The 22954-nt window shown below is 42.1% G+C and overlaps 1 protein-coding gene across 1 annotated transcript in view; it reads right to left on the reverse strand.

Annotated features, from left to right (window-relative positions):
* Positions 1-496: 496 nt before the first annotated feature.
* Positions 497-22954, reverse strand: part of DYNC1H1 (dynein cytoplasmic 1 heavy chain 1) — a 71955-nt gene continuing 49497 nt past the window's right edge. Inside the window, exons 54-78 of the mRNA XM_038752629.1 lie at positions 22648-22863; positions 22025-22237; positions 21672-21799; positions 19535-19688; positions 19062-19208; positions 18819-18969; positions 17391-17644; positions 14956-15090; positions 14745-14839; positions 13920-14094; positions 13648-13723; positions 12995-13155; positions 12418-12529; positions 12252-12312; positions 11816-11939; positions 11542-11655; positions 11179-11349; positions 10359-10576; positions 10076-10179; positions 5868-6079; positions 5193-5346; positions 4234-4376; positions 2820-2988; positions 1763-1890; positions 497-861 (exon numbers count right to left, since the gene is read on the reverse strand). Of these exons, the coding sequence (XP_038608557.1) occupies positions 733-861; positions 1763-1890; positions 2820-2988; positions 4234-4376; positions 5193-5346; positions 5868-6079; positions 10076-10179; positions 10359-10576; positions 11179-11349; positions 11542-11655; positions 11816-11939; positions 12252-12312; positions 12418-12529; positions 12995-13155; positions 13648-13723; positions 13920-14094; positions 14745-14839; positions 14956-15090; positions 17391-17644; positions 18819-18969; positions 19062-19208; positions 19535-19688; positions 21672-21799; positions 22025-22237; positions 22648-22863 (3744 nt within the window). The 3' untranslated portion in view covers positions 497-732. The remainder of the gene's footprint in view (positions 862-1762; positions 1891-2819; positions 2989-4233; positions 4377-5192; positions 5347-5867; positions 6080-10075; positions 10180-10358; positions 10577-11178; positions 11350-11541; positions 11656-11815; positions 11940-12251; positions 12313-12417; positions 12530-12994; positions 13156-13647; positions 13724-13919; positions 14095-14744; positions 14840-14955; positions 15091-17390; positions 17645-18818; positions 18970-19061; positions 19209-19534; positions 19689-21671; positions 21800-22024; positions 22238-22647; positions 22864-22954) is intronic.

The raw sequence follows: 22954 nt of genomic DNA on the forward strand, positions 1-22954 counted from the left end.
GTAAATTCTTCCGTTTCTCTCCTTGACCACATCACGGAGAAAGATGATTCAGGCACCTCAATTGCAGAGGTGGGGGATGACCAATTGCTAGCAACCTGATGAAGAACAAAAGGTGAATGCAGTAGCAGTCATGGGAAGGGTTGTGGTCTCTTACTAGGTTGCTGGAGGGGTGGCAGAGGATGGAGCAGCACAGCTACAATTAACCAATTAACTCATTGTTCATCCGGCTATAGTATATAATGCCTGGGGGGAGGGAGCTGTGGGGCAGCAGGGCCCAGGGCTTTGCCAGTTTATAGTGGTCATAACCTTCCCTACCCTCTCTCAAATCTTGAATTTCAGTTTTTTGGGGGGAAAATTGGGCACAAAAAAGGTGTAGGTATTCCATCACTCAGGTATATGATTGCTGTCCATCTAATCAGCTCTAAGACCATTTTTGCCACCTTTTCTAAATGTATTTTCTGAGATGAAGTTAAAAAAAAAATCCAGGACAACCACCTCATGCATGCAAGTTTATTTCATTAAGTTTTATCATCTACGAGCTCTTCAATAACCACCTGAAACCCCACTATTTCCTTCTTATTTTTCAGTCTTCACTTTTCTCCAGCCCTCAAAGCACCTCAAACTCCTACTCTCCTACCTTTCACATAAATCCATCTGCGCTTCAATCCATCCCCCTTATTGTTTCTCCTTAAAGTGCTCAAAACTTCCTCCTACAGACTTAAGACAGACTCATTACTCAGTACACAAGACTGCAACCCCACGTTCATAGAAGCTGCGAGGATCTTCCTTTGTCGCAATTTCAAAGTCAACGGTGAAGATCAGGTCTGCTCGTGTGAAATTCAGGTAGACAGGCAAGGTAACCTAGAAAAGAAACATGAGATGAATTAAAAGCCTTAGTGTGTGATGGAAATATTTCAATGACAAATTCACACTGAAAATGGGTCTCTTCTCAAAGACCTCCTACCTCCCTGCTACCTGACAAAACAAAAAGTCATCTCAGCACTAAAGTAGCAGCAATTAAATCACATGTGACTGACAGTCCCTAAAGCATACCATGAGAAGCAGCATGGCTCAGTGGAAGGGGCATAGGCTTTGGAGTCAGAGGTCATGGGTTCAAATCCTGGCTATGCCAATTGTCAGCTGACATTGGGCAAGTCACTTAACTCCTCTGTGCCTCAGTTACATCTGTAAAATGGGGATTAAGACTGTGAGCCCCACATGGGACAACCTGATCACCCTGTAACCTCCCCAGCGCTTAGAACAGTGCTTGGCACATAGTAAGCGCTTAATAAAATGCCATTATTATTATTATGGGATACAGCTGAGAGGTTTTTTCTGTTTTTAAAAAATGGTCTGAATATAACCAGAAAGCCTTGGACTTGAGGGGAAAATTCAGCCTCCCCCTCCATTCTGGAGGGCAGTGAGATTCTAGACAAAGCATAAGTGAAATAGATGGCTCCAAGTGACCCAGAAAAGTGGGGCAGCAAACCATCTTTTTCTGGAGCTGGCCTCTCCAGCCCATACTGCACCAGCAGAGACTATCCTGGGGGTGTAGGAGCAAGGAGTCAGTGTTCTCGGCCAGCTTGTGTTAAATGATGGCCAAATAAGCAAGACAGGTGAGGTCAGACAGAGGACTCTAAGCAGAGAGGGTTCCTATTCCTACGAAAATAAGTTGCTTTTTTCTGGGAAGGAAAGTTCAAGCTCCAAGGCCTGAGGATAAGAACAGGACTTTCTAAAGACTGTTAACCTGTGTACTACTTACTACATTGGCCTTTTTCTCTGCATTTGTTTGCTTGATCCAGCGAAGCTGTGTAATAGGCAGGATTGTGGAAATAGCATTCGAAAGGGACAGTTTATTATTACTGCACGTGGCACCCTGGAGCTTCAAACCTATAGAGAGAGTATCAAATTGAAAAACATGCAATAGGATGACCCGTAATCCTCCCCAGTTTAATCCCAGAGTTTGGCACATAGCCTTTTAAGACTTCTCTATGGGAGGATTTAGCTTTAAAGTAAGAAAGTTACTACACGAGCTAGTAATACCAACTTTATTCATAACCTGAGCTTCATAGGGAAGCTGATCTAGTACGTTAAAATGGTTTGGCCAATAAGTTTAATCGAAGTTTCACTCCTTACTATTGGCCCAAGTTAATGAGAAGACCTCTAATCACTCTGACTCACTGCAGTGAAAAGCACAAAGAATGTAAATCAATTACGCCGGCCACAGCAGCAACCAGATACCCTGGAGTGGGGCATATGCATAGCTGGTCTATTTCAAGTGAAAGTACATGTTGAATCCTTTTGGCATTTGTCTACATATGAATCTTTAAATCCCCCCTCTACTGTAAGCTTGCTGTGGGCAGGGACTGTATCTGTTATTTTACTCTCCCAATTGCTTAGTAAAGTGCTCTTCACATAGTGTCCAATAAATGATTGACAAATCAAACTCCTTGACCACAAGAGTAGTAGTACTAGTATTAAGTGATCACTACGTGCAAAGCACTGACCTAAATGCTGGAAAAGTGGGATGAGATACAGACACAGTCCCTGGCTTCCAAGGGACTTGTAATCTAAGAATGAGGGAAGGTGAGTCAAGGGACTTGGCCATGGACACTTAAAGAAAGGCAACAAAATACGAGAGACTGGACTCCGCTAACAAAGGAGCAACAGGTTTTCAGGCTCCTTACAGTTGGCGCAAGTCACAGCTACAGCTAAGGTGGTGACCATCTCAAACTTTTAAAAGTTGGGAAGGCCCTGCTGCTTCCATCAATTTTACTCTTTGTAACCTCAGGTTTCTAGCAGGATGTGGCACAACTCACCTGTGACTCCAAAGCTGCAGGCATCCAGGACTGCGTTCTGGGTGGTTGTAACGTTGACTTCAAGGCAAAGTTCCTCCAGAGACCAGCTGTTGGCCTGTGCCACGTACTGCCTTGTGGCAGTAATATAAGCCTCAGGTACAAACAAGCCACCCAGGCACACGTGTATGTTCTAGGGAAGAAAGAAAAGAAGGTTTTAAGGACAATATGCTTGAGACCACTTTTCTACACATTTCTTCATTCATTTACACAATCCCAAGATCTGGGTGGAGACATCCTCTCAGCTTGAGACACAGCATGGTCTGATGAATACAGCACAGGCCTTCGAGTCAGAAAGAACTGCGTTCTAATCCCGGCTTTGCCACTTGTCTGGGTGACCTTGGTCAAGTCACTTAATTTCTCTGTGCCTCAGTAAAATGGGTAGAGGACAGAGGTAGAGGACAGTAAAATGGGTAGACTATCTGTAAAATGGGTAGAGGACAATCGAACCCGCAAATGCCATTTTTTGGTAAGCTTCGCAATCAATAAAAACATTTTGCTGTCCTAGAATCTTGGGGAATTAGCATTTTTGACAAGTACCAGTAAGGCAAGACCGCCTTAATGCATATATGGCAATTCTTTTTCCAAAATATTTTTAACTCATAATATTATTGGGAATTTGGGAGAGGCTGGAAATGGGCTATTTTACAGATTAATTTTAATGATGGTATTAAGTGCTTACTACGCATCAAGCACTGTACTAGGTGCTGGGGAAGATGCAAATTAATCAGGTTGGACACAGTCCTTGTCCCACATGGGGCTCAGAGTTTAAATAGGAGGAGAACAGGTATTTAATCCCCATTTTTCAGATGAGAAAACTGAGGCACAGAGCAGTTAAGTCACTTGCCCACGGTCACACAACAGGAAAGGTGGCAGAGCTAGAAATAGAACCTATTTCTATTTCAACAGACCTAGAACCTAGGCCCCCGAACTCCCAGGCCCACAGGTCTTTCCAGTAAAGCCACCCTCCTCCTCAACTCCGTTACCACTCTTTTCCCGATATTGTACAGTCTCCCACAGCCCTCTATTTCATTATTTATGGTATTTGTTAAATGCTTACTAAGTGTCAAGCACCGTTCCAAGCACTACAGTAGATACAAGCCAATCAGGCTGGGCACAGTCCCTGTTCCATGTGAGGCTCACAATCTAAATACCTATTTAATCTCCATTTTACAGTTGAAATGGAAGGATACAGAAGTTAGGTGACGCCCAAGGTGTCACAGGGGCAACGGGGAGAGCCAGGATTAGAATCCAAGTTTGGTACTAAGCCATGCTATTTTCCTTGCTCATTCCAAAAGATATTACATACAAAGTAGCCATACCAAATTTTGGCAAAAAAGTTTACAGCTCAAACCCGAGGGGAGGGGGAATTCTGTACCTTTAGTTCTTTTGCACCACCAGATGCAGCTGCCAGTGAGATACTCTGCAGCTGTTTAATGCGGTCACTAAAATCAGACACCCACTGAATGACAGTCATCCCAGCAGGCACGGTGTAATGTGACCAGCTTCGAGGCAAGATTCCTGCAAAGGGTGAAAGTACAGAGTGTGGATTTGACAAAGGGAATGCAAAGTGGTGATAATCTGACACTTGCTTTCCTAACTATTGTTTAGGAACATATATCTCCTTATTGGATCTGACCCATGGTTCAACCAGCTTAAGATTCTTTCTCCAACATGGTCAAAAGGATATCTGCAAGAATTTTGTGATGGTTACCCTTCTGCAAGTTCTGAAAAATAAGCTCTTTGGATTTTAATTCCTTCAAGTAATCAATGAAGAGTATGTCCTCCCTGTCCATTATAAATGGAACCATTTTCCACCGAACATATTTTCTAGAATACAATCTAAAAGTGCTACAGTTGCCAGATACTAAGAGGGAAACTGATTGTGATCCAACTTGATTTACATTCTAATTTTTTCCAATTTAATTACATTATTTTCAATGGGTAAGAAGAAAAATGCACTAAAACTGGCCTAATTTTTTTTTTACTTGACATTCCCATGATGCCAGTATCTGGCCTTGTAATGAATTATTAAAACAAGAGGGAAAGGGTAATCCTCTGATTTGGCTTCCTTTGTCTAGGCTCCCCTCCATGAGCAATCTGGCTCTCTTAGAACCAAGAGTTCCTAAGGAGAGGAGCGATTAATCCCATCCTTAACAGGAAACAACTCATCTGCATCAACCGTATACAAGACACGAGACTGAGCCCATTTTCATTCATTACTTGGAAATCATTATCAAGCTATAAAAACAGCCAATCATTGATTAATTTCAACTGAACCAAAGCTTTCATCTTACTGCGAGCTAAAAGGAAAAGGATGAAATCTGATTGAGGTACCTTTCACCAATTCATTTATAAGTGTTCGTAAATAGTTGGTTTGTTTCTTCTTTCCCTCACACACTTGAACCACATCAGCAAGATCCTGACGAACATCTTGAAGCAACTTAGCTCCCATTTTCACCTCTCTCTCAAAAAATCTGAACAGGGGATCCTGAAGTTTAAAGAAACGTGAAGGATAAGTCACATGGAAAGGAAATTAGGTGGCGAGACATTTCCCCTAAAATTAATAAAACGCAAATATTCCGGTATTTGGGGATGTGGGGTGGGTGGGGGGATATCTGAGGGGAAATAATTGAGAACAGCTTTTCCACTGGCTCCCTTAGGAGCCAGACTGAATAAACTAGCACCTGACTAAAAAACACAGGGCTCCAATCTGTCACACAGCAAGGCAAGGGAGCAGTTTTTCGGAAGAAGTGATTTCTAAATGAATAGACCGACTCCGGTCATGCCTTTGGATTAATTGCTTACTGGCTGACATTTGCACAGCCTGAAAAAAAGTTCAACCATCTCTCCCATACATTATGTTATAGGTTAAATACACCACTCCAATTACTGTATCTGGTTTTTACCACAACAAATAATTCTAGCTGCTCTTGGGAAAACCCACGAAAATAGCAGAGAGATTCTCATATCTCAGGTCAAAAGACACACAAAAAAAGAAAAACATTCTACCTTGATGTTTTCCACAGTTCTTTTGAGATGATTTAGAGTCTGGGGGATAAGGTGCAGCCAGTTAGAAGCTGTGGTGTGCAAGGTTCTCATCCAGGCTGGGCGTCCATCTGAAGTGGAATCTGTTCTTGTTTTCTTCTCAGTTTCTGCATAGGCTAGGTCATCTTCATCCTCTAGCATCTGCATTTTCAGCATTTTACTGATCATGTCAATGCCTTAACCGCAACACAAAAGGTCAAGAAGGTTTAGGGTTTCGATGATAAGCAAAAAGAACCAAAATGAAACAGTTTCTAAATGTCAGGGTAATTCATAGGTAAGAATGTTTTTGGAGGAACAAATACTTAAATGGTAGGCAGACAATTTAAAACCTAGGTGATGCCGCAATGCCACTCAAAAAGTCTTTCCCTACAGTTTGAAGAAAGCAGGGTTTATAGGAGGAAGAGGAGAACAGCTACTGCAATGGAAAAGGGCAGGAACTGGGTAAGTCTCATGCCTGGAGCCTAGGCACAGTTACCCCTGCCAGCCCAGAACTCCTCAAACAGCAATACTTTCATATAAGTAGCCATAATGTACTTTTGCACAGGGCTCAATAAGCATTTTTAACTCATCTGGGAAAAGATGATAGACTAGTTTTTGCAATAAAGAAGTATAAGCCTATTAGGCAAGGTACATGGGGGGGGGGAGGGGGGAGAATTAGATAACTGGACCATCAGGATCAATGGCATGGAAAATACCAGCCTATGGGAGGATGAGGTTACACTACAATGACAAGCTGCTGCAACAAAGTTAACAACGTATGGTTAAAAAGGGATGAGAATGGAAGACAACCGTTTCGGTGATACCCTTTTGTATGTTTAGAAAAAAAGAGGAACACACAAAATGGCATTAGGCACATTTGGTTAATAATGAGGTATGCTAGAAGAGAAGTAGCATGGCCTACTGGATAGAGCATGGGCCTGGGAAACAGAAGGACCTGGGTCCTAATCCTGGCTCCATTACTTGTCTGCTGGGTGACCCTGGGCAAGTCACTTAACTTCTCTGTGCCTCAGTTATCTCATTTGTAAAATGGGGATTAAGACCGAACCCCCATTTGGACATGGACTACGTCCAACTTGATTAGAACTCCTTATCTTTCCAACCCCTGTCCTCCCTTGACTTTCCCATCACTCCCAGCACCACTATCAACTCCTGTTTCACAAGCCCATAACCTTGTCCTTGATTCATCTCACTCATTAAGCCCAATCTATCACTAAATCCTGTCAGTTCAACCTTCACAACAATGCTGAAAATCTGCCCTTTCCTCTCCATCCAAACTGTTACCACATTACTCCAAGTACTTATCCTTTCTCACCTTCATTACTGCACCAGCCTCCTTGCTGACCTCCTTGCCTCCCTGACTTCACATTTCACTCTGCTGCCCAGGGCATTTTTCTCCCAAAAGCATTCAGGCCATGTTTCCCCACTCCTCAAAAACCTCCAGTGGTTGCCCATCCACCTCTGCATAAAGCAGAAAGTCCTTACCATCGGCTTTAAAGCACTCCATCACCTTGCCCTCCTCCTACCTCTCCTTGCTGCTCTCCCACTACAACCCAGCCTGCACACTTCACTCCTCTAATTGCCAACCTACTAACTGTGCCTTGATCTTGTCTATCTTGCTGCCGACCTTTCGCCCATGTCCTGCATCTGGCCTGGAATGCCCTCCCTTTTCATATCCCAGACAATTACCCTCCCCACCTTCAAAGTCTTATTGAAGGCACAACTCCCTGAAGAGGTGTTCCCTAAGTCCCCATTTCCTCCTTTGCCACTCCCTTCTGCGTCACCCAAATTTACTCCCTTTATTCATCTCCCAAACCCAGCCCCAGAGCACTTATGCAAATCCATAATTTTTTTAATGTCTACCTCTCCCTTTAAACTTTAAGCTTGTTGTGGGCAGGGAATGTGTCTCATATTCTGTGTTATACTCTCCCAAGTGCTTAGTACAGTGTACATAGTAAGAGCTCAATAAATATGACTGATGGATTGGTTAGCTTGTATCTATCACAGCGCTTAGAACAGTGACTGGTATGTAGTAAGCCCTTAAATACCATAAGAAAAAAAAGTACAGGATAAAACTGGATATTCATTTTTCAGGCACCATTTTAAGACCAAAGAAGACAAGAGCTCTTGGAAGCTTTGTTTACTTCTTCCATGCTATCCTGGAGAGTTACCTAACAGCTATTCTAGTCCTTCCAGATAAGATCAGACGCTTCTGTTCACTTTGCTTGAACACCTTGAACCACTCATCCATGTCTATTTCAGTGTTCCTTTAAAACGTGGATTTTCTTGAAGTTGGACTTTTTCAAAAGAAGCTTCCATACACAGTGCTCTCTCATGTTCTGAACTAGGTGAATGTGAATTGGTGGAATAGAATATTGAATCACTTGCTGGTTAGAAAAAAGAATATTCTATATCTATTCTTTTCTAGCCATGTGAATGCATTTCTACACAGCATCATAAACCATTACGCAGAGACTATTATACAGATGGAAAAGTAAATATAATTGCAAGTATGTATACTTCAGGCCATTTTTGACAGATGCAGCACTGAGAATTAGTATTTCACCTTCTAGTAACAAGCACCACTCTTAATAAGCGCTTATTGTAATAATTATAGTGTCATTTGTTACACATCAAGCACTGTTGTTAAGCAGGTAGTAGACATAAGACAGTCAGGCCAGACAGTTCCTATCCCACATAGGACTCATGGTCAAAGTAGGAGGGAGAACAGGAATTGAATCCCCATTTTACAGGTGAAAAAACTGGAGGTAAGACAAAAAATGAGTGAATTGCTCAACACACAGCAGGGCAAGTGGTGGCACTGGGATTAGAATCCAGGTCCTCTGATTCCCTGACCTGTGCTCTTTCCATTAGGCCAAGTTGCTCACTGTTTACATAGAAACTGAAAGGAATCTAGTGGGACAGCAAGAGCAGCCAGCCCAGTTTTGGTCTTCTTCAGCTACAAGATGCATGGAAGAAGGGCAATCAGCTGTACTGCTCTTCTACTTTACCTGGGAAAAGCTAGTAGGCGACACACCCAGAAACTGCTAGATCTTTAGGTTGGCCTGGGCTCTTTGGAAGTCAGCCTGACATTGCTCCCTTGTTACATTTTTCTTATCAAGAGTCAAAAAATGCAAATCTGTGTGCATCACCACACCCACCATTAAGATGGCTCATGAACACACATCTTTTTCTGGCATGGAAATGCATCCTTGCCTTCACCACATGGACATTTAATCCTCTAGGGAAGATGAAATCTGCCTTATCTTAAGGCAAAGAAGGCAATGTTCTGAACAGAATCCTCTGATTGTGCTGATGAATCAAAGAGGGCAAAGGTCATCTGGAATTTGTTTCTGAGCTTCTTAATAAGGTCTTCAGAAGATCCAGTGAGAAAAAAGGACAAAGCCTCTAACAATGAGAAATTTAGCGGATGAGTGATTGACTCAAGCCAGTCCACTTAAATTTCCTTTACTCTAAATACACAATAATAGACACTCTTCTACTTTAAAACAACTTTCATTTAAAAAAACAAAAAGGAAAGCTCTCACCATAACCTACTCTTGATTATCTGCGACAATGGGAGACAAGACGAAGCCTTCTCACAAAACTCCACAGCCAGTCTCCAAACCTTACCTGAACTAGTATTCTGTACATTGCTTGAAAGTGCTTCCACATCAATTTCATCCTCACAAGATCCCAGTATAACAATTAGACAGGAATCAGAATTAGGAGTTAGAATCTCCACTCACAAATGAGAAAATAGAGACACAGAGCGGATAAACTGGGTCCAGAGTCAACCAGCATGACAGTGACAGAGCAAGAACTAAAAATCAGGTCCAACTCCCAGTTCCAGGCTCTATCCATCAAGCTATGCCACCTCCAAGTTTCTAACCCATTTTAATTCCTCCCAATGGAGGAATGCTGTCGGGTTCCATCTCCCCTCTCTACCCTCTAATAGGAGTGTCAATGAAGAGTGAAATGGCCAACAGACATGCTGCCAAAGGAGAGGGGCAAAGGGCACAGATAATTCAAAAACTGGATAAATATTTCCTCTAAAAGTGAGAATCAACACAACTCAAAACAGGTTCATAGCTTTCCTACAAATGTATGTATTTTGAGAAATAGGCCCTTTTTGAGAAAACAAGACTCCAAAAACTAGGAGTCCTAAACTTTACCCTGGGTAGTGAGGAGAACTTTCTCGGCGTTATTTGGCAAGCCAAGCCAGGAAGGAGTCTGAGTATCTGGAAGCAGCTCAACCCACTGAACGAATTCCTCCCGTCTGTAAATCAGAGATGTAAGTACAGATTAAGTACATGAAGTTGCACACAACCTAATCAAAGACTACTGTGATTATCTTGTGTTGCTGAAAGTCACAATAAAAAAGCAGATCAAATAAACTGCAACAGACTCATGAGAACAAGTTGAAGTCACCAAGATTTATGAATAGAAAGGGAATACCTGATGCCATCGGGCATTTGTATGTCTTTATGTCCATCAACTTTGCAGGCCAGCTTAAATTCACTATCAAAACTTTTAGTAGTGAATAAACGCTCCAAGAAAGTGTTGAGAAGACGCTGATCAAATTCATTATCAACACGGCCTCCATAAATGGACTGAGCCATCAAAGTCTTCAGGGCTGACCACGGGATTTTATCAGGTGAAATATTCTGCCGGCCCTAAAGGATACACATCCTCCCATAAGTTTATTTTGTACACTGTACAAAGTGGGAGTGGTGGGGGGAGAAAAATCAATGCACTGTGATTGTCCATTATGTGTACAATGGCCACCAATGGCCCCCTTGGATCTTGAACCCACGGGACACCAATGGAATCTCATGCAACATTTTCCTAGCTGAATCCACCTAAATCCATCTGAATCCACTGCATTTCTCTGGGGAACCCCAACTCCCCACCCAGGTGTCGGTAAATACGGATGGCACTTCTGAGCTGTGAAACTCAGGTTTAGGACATGTGGTGGAGGGAGGCAAGGGGCTTAAATAAAAATACTAAAAGGCAAACAGAGGTCTATCTGTAGTGGGCAGAAGACAGACCATCCGAAAACTTGGTGAATGGCCACTAATTGTATGGTCAGTTTTTTTGCTTTCTTTTTATACCAATGTCAAAGACACCTAGCTACTCTGTTTTGGCTTCAAGTTAAAGGTGAATTGCCAGCTCATTTCCTCTGGCCTGAGCACGTTCCCTTATCAAGAATACCATCATGTCACCGAAAGCATTCTTCAGGGTCAGCTCAGAATCCCAAGATGCAGCTTTTACTTACCTTTGCTGTATCATCCAACCACGTGTCTACAGTGTCACAGGCAGATCGCAGATCCGATTCTCCAAACTCATATTTCTTTGACCAGCCCAGGGGGGCATATCTCAGACGCTCTTGAATGATGGCATGGAACCAGGCCAGGAGGAAATACAAGCGAGCACGTTCATTGGGCGACTAGATGAGAAATGTCATAAAGATTAATACAGTAAAGGTAGCTTTTCTAGACACTGTAGGGAAAATGGGTCAGTGAAACAAAAAAGGGACTAAAACATTTCCCCAAAATTCCCAACACATTTTGGTTCAATGATTACAAAACAGGTTATCCTGAAGCATCCATAAAGTCTATAAGCCATACTTGGCCTTTACCTTGCAAATTCTTGAAACAGGAATGCTGCTAAAAGTCCTCAGCATGTTAGCCTTTACACCTGGAGGAGGCTCAAATACAAATATGCGACCAGCTCGAAGCAAGTTAACTGGCACCTAGGGAGAAAACACACACACGTTACAGTTTGGTCCTGACACATGCTAGAAGCTAGCACTGGATTTAAATACACAGTTACAGAGTAACCGAGAGAGAAACAGATCCACACAGCCCATGAAACGACTTTCAGGAATAAACAAACAAGGTTGAACTCTCTACCTTGGGATTAATTTCCATGGTCAGGAAGAGCCTGAAGCAAGCATGAGGCTGGAGGGAATGGAGCTTCTTTTCCAGCTGCATGAGCCAGCCAGGAGCCAGATGCACATTCTTCAGCATCACCCACCTCGGAAAAGCAAATGGAAGCATTAAGTGAGCTTTGGTTTGTATGTCACAAGGCATGGAGAAGCAGCGTGGCATAGTGGACACAGCTTTGTCTGTTGTGTGACCTTGGGCAAGTCACTTCGTGTCTCTGTGTCTCGGTTAACTCATCTGTAAAATGGGGATTGAGACCGTGAGCCCCATGTGGGACAGGGACCGGGTCGAACCCAATTTGCTTGTATCCACCCCAGTGCTTAGTATAGTCCGTGGTACTTAGTAAGCACTTAAAATGCCCCAGTTACTAGTCCAGTGGTATAAAATGATCTCAAATACCTACCTGCCAGACTTTACAGCTGTATTGATTGCCTTGTCAGCTTGGTTAAAGCCCTCCGCAGAACCTAGAAACACAAAAAAGTTTAGGGACTATCGACAAAGAACACCGTTTTTGAAGCATCATTATAAGAGTGTTCTTTTCCTCTACGTCCAAATGAGATCAGGCTCACCGATTGCAATCGACGTAATCTGTGTATTTTGTTCAGCCGCAAGATCTTCAACGTGGCCACTAGCATCATAACCAGGCACGGAGCACATGAGTACAGGCGTGTTTGGTTTAACCTGAAAATTCAGAAGTCCACAGTAAGTATTCACTCAGTATTCATTCAGTACAAGCTACAGCTTACTTTCAGAAGCCAGGAAGAAGGGGACAAGGAGAGAGTACGAATCATTTCTATTTCATAGAAAAGTAAAACCTGCAGTCAAGGTCCCTCATCAGTCTAATGGAGGTGGACCTACTTTTCTACTACAAACACCTGATGGAGTAGATGATGTGCAATACACAGATGCCAAGTCTACAGGCCTTAAGAAAATTGCTCAAAGCAATCTCCAGAGTAAAGAGCCTCCCTGCTTCTTAGATTGTGAACACCAGATGGGAAAGGGACTATCCGATCTGATTATCTTGTACCCCAGCGCTTAACATAGGGCTTGGTACATAGTTTTGGTATTTACTAGGTGCTTATTCACTGGCTGTTCAGCATTCTGAAGAGCTGGGGTTGCCACAGGCCACGACCTAGAGTCTATTACCTCAGTGTCCACAATGTGTGTCAAATCCAATGGCTGCTCCATAATAGACATAAAGGACTCTCCGAGATTGGTTGAAACAAACATATGAGCCATGGCCAGCAGACGATCGGGACGGAAAGCTTGAATCAGAAGCAAGCGATGGATGGCCTGACCAATAGGAGCTGAAATGAAAACAGAATTGTCATTCTGATGCATGTCCTTCTAGTAGATACCGTATGTTTGCAGACAAACTGATTCACTCTCAACTGATCAGAGAATGGTCCTCCTATACCTTTCCCCTTCAGTTTGTGACAACTGAAGGCACAGTCATTTTTATTTGCAATAGAAGACTTGCAAATTTCCCCCAAATGCTACAAAAACTCTAAAGTCACTTGAGCTTAATTACTAGGAACTACTCTTGTCTAACAGAGAAACCATCCCGCTGGTTCCTCAACACTTAGACGCTGTTCAAATGACGAAGTACTTTTCAGCAACTACTAGCTGCTGCCTGGGGAAATTATTTCAGTTTCTGCTCAGTCTCCAATGTCAGTCTGCATGTAAGATTAGGCTCGCTTTAAAAGTAATTTAAAAACTAAGGCATTCTTTTTCGGATAATGGGTCCGAATTTAGGGTGAAATATGAAGTCGGAGGAAGGGACCCAGAGACAGACATACTTGCTGGCTTTTCTTCAGTCCAGAGGTATGGCACAGTCTGTTCTGGTGAACTGCTATCTAACCAGATGCAGAATTGCTGCAATAAAAAGAGGTAATGCATTACAACCATGATAAAAAGTGAAAGCAAGGGCGATTTTCATTTTTTGGAGGCCAACATATTGGAAGCTGACAAGATTTCACAAGTACATTCTGTTTCAGTGAAGACAGGCCTGCTTCCTAGAAAAGGCCAAAATTTTCAACTTAGATTGAATTAAAAAAAAAAAAAAGATTACCTCATCTGCTTGAACCTTTGCAATTAAATCTTTAAAGGCTGGAAGGCAGCTCAGTCTCATCATTCCCTCTGTCTGCTCTACTGTCAGGCCATTAATTTTTGGGGTAGAGCCAGTACTGAGTACAATTTCTTTTCCTCTCAAGAAGTGTTGGAATTCAGCATCATAGGCAGGTTCCCTGAAAATGAAGTGTCTGGTTAGATAAGTTCTTAGTTTTCTTCTCCTTCTTTTCTTTTTAACCTGGTCCTTAAAAGCAAGAGTCCTAAAAAGATAACGTAGGCAGCCATACTTAGACTGCATGCCCCTTATGGGACAATAAGCGTGTCCAACCTGATTAGCTTATACCTATCAACCCTGGGGCTCAGAAAGGTGCTTGGCACATAGTAAGCGCTTAACAAATGCCATTATTATTATTATTCACCATAGCATTTATTAACAATAATGGCATTTATTGAGCGCTTACTAGTAAAAGTCAATGAGATTGACCTTCAATTAATCTTCCACCTGCTCCATTCCCCTTTATCATCTCAGCACTCATCAGCTGGTATTTATCCATTTGTGTTTCACAAATCTCTAGCATTTTTATATTATTGTATGTCTCTAGACTGTAAGCTTGTCTTGGGCAGGGAACGTATCTACAAACTCTGTTGTACTGTACTCTTCCAAGTGCTTAGTACACAATAAGCCCTCAATCAGTGCCACCAATCAATCGCATTTAGTGAGCGCTTGGGAGAGTACACTACAACACAATTAGCAGGCACATTCCCTGCCCATAATGAGCTTATGTCATTTTATGTGTCACCTTTGAGAGGCACTAGCAATGCTTACCCAATGGTGCCTTTCAGCTTAATTCTTGCTAAAAGCATAGCAAAGGTTATGTGATCCTGATGCAGCATGCCTCGAGCCACTCTGTTAAAAGCTACCTGTGGACCAAAGGGGAAAAAATACACCGCAGTTTAGGACACACCATTCAACTGACTGTTTTCTATGGATTAAGCTTCAAATGAAATTCTTGATTTTTTTTTTCTTTGGTACGTACCTGGAAGAGATCTTTGGTGATGATAGAAAGGCGCTGGGTATGATCAGTAATCCCCTTCAAATTTGGGTTCTCGTACAAGACATTGTGATAAATATCCAGGAAAAACTGGAGTGAGTACTGGTACAAGAAGTGTATCTGAAAAGAAGATTTAAACAAACATTAGGGGATGCACATTCATCTAACTCCCCTCTCCACTGCACCAAAACTGCTGTTGCTGTTTCTCTGCTTCGTAGGTATCCTAGAGCAGCTCTGTTTTTTTTTTCCTGTTACTGGAGTCAGGAGTTGGAGGCAAGGGAGGTGAGCCTGGCACCTGCCTCTCTCAGCCTGAGTTGTGCACCCTTTTAAATAAGTTATAGTTTAATTAAATTAATGGAGTTAAAGAGGAGTGATGGGTTCTGCTACAGCTGGACAGGTCAGTTTCATCATTGTTTCCACATGCAAAATGGAAATGAATAATTGGAACTCGTTTTGCGGGGCAAGGTTTGTGTTAATAGGAGTTGGAATGTTCTTAGTTGAGCTTTGTTCCTCTGGAGAAACAAACAATCAGACCCTGCAATTACACATCACTGAACAATAGCCAGCTCTCTTTCCTGAAAGATTGCTGGTTTAAGAAATTAATCCCTGCAGATAACTGGCACCTTACAAATGACATTTTACTTAGGCCCGGAAGGGTCCTTGAGATCCAGATGTACATGCAATGTATTTTGAACTGAAATTCTGCTTTGACCTTCACTAAAACTACAAGTACTTTAATAATGGTAACAGGAGGAAGGCATTTCTGACAATTGCCTGACTCTTCTTTAGATGGACTTTACAAGATCCAATCTATTTTGCAAATATTGAGTCTGAGTCTACAGGCACTATGCCCAGCCATCGATGAACCAGGATTAAGCCATACTCTGGGAGGGACGATTTCTCTTGTCCAGCCACAGAGGGCATCTGCTCTGCATAAATGCTTCTCTCCTCCTTAGGGAGGTGAAGAGTGCGAGTGCGACAGATCAGAAAACATACATGGCAGGTTTTAGAGATTTGGGCTTTGAAAAGTTATTTGTAAATCTGACTGTCTTGAAAACTTCATCTAGAATCCAAAACTACACCATGATAGCACAGCTGGTTGGGTCGGAGCCAATAGTAGCTAGTCTGAGCCATTCCTCATCGCCAATACAGTAGAGCAGGGAGGGCTACTGGGCGTGGTCCTTTCGACTTATCCTGGCTGGAGGACAGAGGTGTTACAATATGCTTTTGTAGGAAACCCAAATCAAAAGACTTGGAGCATCATCCAAAGTGCTAGAAATCGTCCATCAAGAATTCCTGCTTTCAGATGACTGTGCCCTAGGGACCCACACCTAACACGACATGAAAATGACTGTAACCTGCTTCACTGAATCAGCCAGGCATTACGGGCTGAAAACTGAGGCGAAGTATCCTGTCTGCACCAGGAAAGACAAACACAAAACCGGACAATCATTTTGGTAAAAGAGTTACAGAGCTCACAGAATGTTGTTACCTAGGCAGCACAGCAGCCAATGATACAATGATAGATGAGGAAGTAGAAAAAGGCAATAAGACCACGACATCCTTCGGGAGACTATCTGAATGGGGTGGCAATGTGGTTTAAGACTCCAGACCAAACTAAAAGGCTAATAAGCTTCACTGCTATCCAATCTTTTCTCTAGTTGTGAAGTCTGGATCCCACATCTAGCTCCTTGAGCCATTCCATAAGCATCATTTATAGGCCACAAATAATATCAAATAGCAAGGCAAGGTCACAATTAAGTTTTAGAACACAGTCCCCCTTTCATCCAAGCTTTGCTCATCCAAACACAGCTTTGCTGGGTGACAAACAAGAAGAGAATAAGAAAGAGCAAGATACCCAAACAACTTCTATATGGAGGCCTCAAATTGGGAAACAGAGCAAATGTTTTAAGGACACTATGAAACAAAAGCCTCAGATAATGCTATGTATCGGCCGAAAACTGGAAATCAATTCTTGAGGGAAAACCAGCATGCTGTATTGCTATCAAGAAAGGAGTGGCTCTTTTTGAGCAAAAGCTTTGTAAGGGAATACAGATAAGTGGGAAGAACACAACAGCAGTGTTTCTGGGTGTACAGAGTGGCCATGGTTTAAGGGTCCCACGAGTAGCCTTTTTAACTACACACGCACTCACAGACAAAGTCCATCACTAGTGTCTTCTTCAAATACGAAGGACAAGAATAAGAACATGAAGGACAAGGACCACACATACACACAAAAAAAATACAACACACACGTGCCCAGTAGAGTGGAGATAAATGAACTACTACCTACAAGTCTAGTATGTAGCCAAGTCAAAATGGCTCTGGAAAGAAATATTTAAAATGTGTCCCCCAAATATCCGAGCACTGTCTGAAATTTGCAACAGTAAAAAAGCCAAAGGGGTCCTTCGCATTTTTACCTGTTTCAATGACTCCATAGTAAAATAAATACTGCTGCAGGCAGTGGAAAGTGGCAGATACTGCTGAGATACAGTTTCCACCTCTTGCATGACAATATCAGTTTCTTCCACTTTTCGAGTAACCTCAGCTGCCTCCTTCTTAAGGTTCTCCAGAGTAGTTATGATAGTGTCATCATCCAAAATACGGCCCTTCACTTCGTTAAGGGCTTGTAGCAGAGATTTTTCTAACTGACGCAAACGCAACTGAAATTCACCTTGAAGAAAAATAAATGAATTAGTTATGCTATTTGCATTGTATAATCACAGTATTTTCTAATAAAGCAAAAGGGATGAAAACAGGACTGGAAGACATTATTCCCTTAAGGTTCAATATAATCCTGTTTATTGCTATCTGCCTACTTGTTGCTATTAGCTACATTTTTAGTATCCTTCCACACAAGATACACCCACTGACTTTTAGATTCCATCTTAGTTTAAGTACTTTAATTAATAGTACTTATTGAGCACCTACTGTTCAGAGCATTGTACTAAGCACCTGGGAGACTTATAATACAATTAGTAGACAAGATCCTTGCCCCCAAGGGTTACGATCTAGTAGGGGAGACAAGGGCACTAAAATAAATTATATAAAAATAGGAGGAACTACTATAAAGATATGTGCTTTGGAGTAGTTAGGTGGCAGAGTGCTTAAAAGGCGTTTGTGGGAGATATAAGGTGGGGAGATTAAAAATAAACAGGGGAAAGCCTCCTGCAAGACGTTTTTACAGAAGGGCTTTGGGAATGGGCAGAGTAGTGGTCTGTTGGATATGAAGTGGGAGGGAGTCCCAGGTAGAAACAAGGCAGCAGTGGGAGACAAAAGAAAGGGGCACAGTGAGTAGAGGGGCTTGAGAGGAATGATGGGGTGCCTTCAAGTCAATTCCTGAACGTCTTAGAGCCTCTCCGCTTGATGCGGAGGGATATGGGCAATCCCTGGAAGCATCAGCGGAGTACGGTTTGGAGTGGGTAGATGCTGGAGATAGGGAGATCAGCAAGGAGGCTGATGCAGCAGACGCTGAGCTAGGATTTGACAAGTGCCTGGATCAGAGTGGTAGCTATTTGGATGGAGGGGAAAGGGTAGATTTTGGGAATGTTGTGGAGGAAGAATTAAAAGGATGTGGCGACAAGACTGAATACGGGGGCTGAAAGAAAGGAAGGAGTAAAGGATAATGCCAAAATTATAGACTTGACTGGTGGGGATGAAATTGGTGGTGATGTTGACCAAGATGGGAAAGTCCAGTAAAGGAGAGTATTTGGGAGAGAAGATGAGTTTTGAAAATACTGACTTTGACATGCCAGAGGAACACCCAGGTAGAGATGCTGAGGAGACAGAAGGAAATGTGAGTTTGTAGAGAAGAGAGGTCATAAGATGAAGGAGGTTTAGAAACATACCTTGAAGTTTAAGAAGATCTGAACGTTTTTCATCCACATCGGGTCTCTCTGCTTTCAGAACCTCATTCAGACACTGGCTCTGTAGGCTGCTGCGGGTGACCGTGAAATTAACAAATGTAACCCGGGAGCAGAGATCAGGTGGGAATTCAACCTACAAAATATTTGGAATTACATTTAGTGCCACATATTCATTTAACTTGGTAATCATCAGACTGCCAGACCTCCTAGATTGCCCTTTCTTACCGTTGGATCTCTGGTCGACAGGAAAATGACAAATGATGGTGACAAGTCTATATCCTGGTCTCCAAGGGTAATGAGCACTCTACCACCTGTTCTCCGAACTTCACGGTTCAGCACTGGATTCAAAACTGGGTCATAGCTTTCCACGTCCTAAGTGTAAATATAAATGTTGGAATATTGCGGAAAGCAGTTGCATTTAGAATCACATCAAAAATGACGCATCAAGTATATAATCAATTTAAGAAATTCCATCTTGCAAACACTTGGGGCTTGAAACTTTCATATTTGGAGGGTTAAAGAGAAGACAAGTCACAATTCTAGAACTTGTTCAGCTTTCCCCTTGTTTTCACCTTCAAACCAAATATCCTTCTCTCTATACACAATTCTTTTTGAACTACCCATTACCTGTTTTCAAAAATTAGTTTTGGAGTTAGATACTAATATGGAAGGGGAACCATGCTTTTGATTTGACTCACCTGAACAAGCAGTGGGTTTCCAAACCGCAATGCACTTTCTAAATTCTTTCTGAAGGCATCATCCAAAAAGCTGGTTCGAGTGATTTTACGGTCTTTGTACTCATTCATAATGAATTCTGTAGCTTGTCCAGAAGGATCAATAATCAGTGGGTACCTAAACAGTCCAAAAATTAAGGGTTAAATTGGGCCGAAAGCTCAGGAGCTTTCATGGTAATAGCAGTATCAGCAGCATTTGTTGAGAACCTTCTTGGTGCGGTGCACTACACTAGGTGCTTGGGAAGTATAGAATAATGAAGTGACATGTTCCCTGATCACAAGGAGCTTAACCTCTAGTGGAAGAGATAAACATAATTATATTTACAACTACAGAGGCCAAAAATAAAGCAGATTTATGCACATTACTGCTAAAGAGGATGTAAGCTCGTAATTCTTTAGAATTTCAGCTACAATTATCTGAAAGGATGATGGGAAATTAATAAGGGAAAGCTTATTGGAGGAGGTGGGATTGGAATGTGGGGAAAGCTGTAGCCTTTGAGGTAGGGGGAGAGGAAATTCCAAGTTGGGGATAGGAGTGGGGGCCTTTGAGGGAGCAGTTTGAGTGAGGGGATGGAAGTGGGAGTCGAGAGTGAGGAGCAGCTAGAGCTTTGGCTTGGGTGGAATGAAGACAGTGAGCTGAGGAATAGTGGGAGAAGAAGCAGGTAAGTAAGGTGGAGCCAAGTGCTGGGGAGTCTTCAGGCTGATTATGAGGAGTATATAACAGAGATTGGGGAGGAAGAGGTTGGAGATTGGGAAGCCAGGGAGGAGCCTAATGCAGTCACCAAGCTACAGTGTGGCTTGACAAGAATTCATAGTGGAGAATGGGCAGATTTTTGGAAGTGTTAAAAGCCATTTTTATTCCCCAATTGGCTACATATCCAATTACATCATCACCGTCTTCAGGGAAAAAGAAAAAATATCTTCCCAAATTACCTTATTTGCAAAAACTGGACAGCAAAATTACAAGCAAACATTGAAAGCTCTAGAACATGCTGTTAACTTTGTTAGTTGAAATCAGAGATCTAGTAACATTAAAACTGCCTCTTTAGGGAAATAAAAGAATGACGGTGGTAGAAGGAGCCTTTAGACATGACTAAAACTTTATTCCTGGAAGATGGCAGTATTTTAATTTTTAATAACTTCCAGGGAAGGACTCTGTAGAACAGAAGAGGTCAGAAACCCTGGCACGTATACCTCAAGATGGAGGCAACAACTGCCTACTCCTAGGGTGGAAATGGCACCTCTGGCTTAAATAAGCTTAAATAAGCCAAGCCACAAATCTCTTCTGCCTGATCCTAATTTCAGTGGCTACTCAGCAACACCAACCACGCCCCCGCCCTTCCCCGAGGCCCTTCTCCAGTTGGCAGTATGGGTCTCCAAAGCTACAGCCTTAGCATTGTGAACCCAAAGTGGCAGCATCAACTGTAATAAGACTGACTCATTTTCAGTCCTTAGGCTACATGATCCCATTTCTTTTAATATTTAGGAGGAACGATTTTCAACCAGACCATTATCAGAGATTATGGGCAATTTTGGTTACTGTCATTTTATACAGAGAAAATGGACATGGAAAAACAATATAATTAAAAGGCTGGGAAATAGGACATATGAAGAAAGGTGCAAAGAGCTTAGCCTGGAAAAAAAGAGATGGCTATGGGGTGATCTGACTGTCTTTATGGACGTACACTTATGAAATTGAGGACGAGCTATCCATGCCCACAGAACACGAGCTGCAAGCTTGAATTTTAGCAAAGATACTGTTGGACATAAAGGAAGAACTTCCTGACTGTCAGGATGATTAAATATGGGAACATCCTTGGAGATCTTTAAGAATACAACTGGAAAACATCACTTTTGGATGGTTTAGTCACTCACAGGCCTGAGGCAGGGGACCTAGTGACCTGAAGTTTGCCCTTCCATTTATACCTCCCTATCCTGTACACATGGGCTGTGGGTTCCCCATTTTATTTTGGGGTACTTTTTTCCCTCCTATCAAAAATTGTGATTACCTTGGAAGAGCAAAGGAGGAATGACACGATATCAAAGTTTTATGTTTTTGCATGCCCCAGCAGCTTAATTTTTGAAAAGCAGAAATAATTACCTGTTAAACCGTTTAAGCATGATTGCATTCTCTGTACACAAATCATCTGCAGGTAAAGAACTTGCTTGCCAGCGAAGACGCTCATCAGCATTGGAAAGATATTCTGTTCTTGCAATATCTGTACGGAACTGCAAGACAGATCTTATTATTTCTAATCTCCCAAACAACAGGAAGCAATTTTAGCTCCCCTGGTAAATTGTAAACTTTTTGAGGCTACTTTTTTTCCTAAGTGCTGACCATGGAGACACTCAATAGGATGAATTATGTCTCTAGTTTTCAAGTTGTAATATTCTTTGTAAGAGATTCCTTTATTGAACAGAATAACATTTTAACTCTAAGCTTAGAGTTTTTACCTGTATATTTGCTTGTTGCAAGTGATGGGACCAAGTAGTGAACAAGTTCTGGCGCATTTGCTGATCAAAGTAACCAGCATAAGCAATAAATGCAGCTGACAGCAGGCAATCTCCTGCAATTGTAGACATCTGATTTTTAAAAGTTTCACTCGTTTTCTCCCATCTTTCACGCTCTGCAGACAGACTCTTCAGGAGAGCAGTACTTCTGTTTACCTATAGTCAAAGGACCCAGATAATTGAAGATATCAGCGGTAATATACTGAGAGAGACTTGGTAAGTATCCATCACTAATATTCACAAGATTATAGGATTCATTATATAATTGGGAGTTAAAACAACACACTACCACCACAACAAAGACTACAATAAGTAGTCTACAAAGACTACAATAAGTTCCATATAAAAAGCAGAATTTATGCTTCAATGTTTGGGAGTTTTGACATGTGGTATTATTTTGTTACAAAATTTCATTTATTCTTTTGGTTCTACCAAAATGGAAAAACCATGCCTTCACCTTACATATCTTCTGGTGCCAATTGCTGGCAGGAGTTGGGGTGGGAGGGGGAAGGAAGTGGACAATATTAAAACTTAAAAGGCCAGGGATTAAAACTCCAAAAACATACTTTGGCCTCCACGGCAGCCAGGTCAGCTTTAATTGCTTGAGCCTCGGATATCAATACAGCATATTCTTCCTTGTAACGAGCAATGCTAGCCTCAAGATCACGGATCATCTGTTCAACCTCATTAGCTTTCTGCTGGTTGTCTTTGGCATCATCTTCCAGCTTCTGCAGTTCGTTACGCAGGGGTTCTACTCGTTTCAGCATGTCTGCATAGTTGAGCTGTTGAATACACACAAAACAACAGTCATTTATTGGGAGCAAAGGGGAATCTCCCTGATTCCAATTGTAAAGTACGTAGCGTTTCCATTGG

Source organism: Tachyglossus aculeatus, chromosome 1 (genome assembly GCF_015852505.1).
Source record: "Tachyglossus aculeatus isolate mTacAcu1 chromosome 1, mTacAcu1.pri, whole genome shotgun sequence".
In the NCBI taxonomy this organism is placed as follows: domain Eukaryota; kingdom Metazoa; phylum Chordata; class Mammalia; order Monotremata; family Tachyglossidae; genus Tachyglossus; species Tachyglossus aculeatus.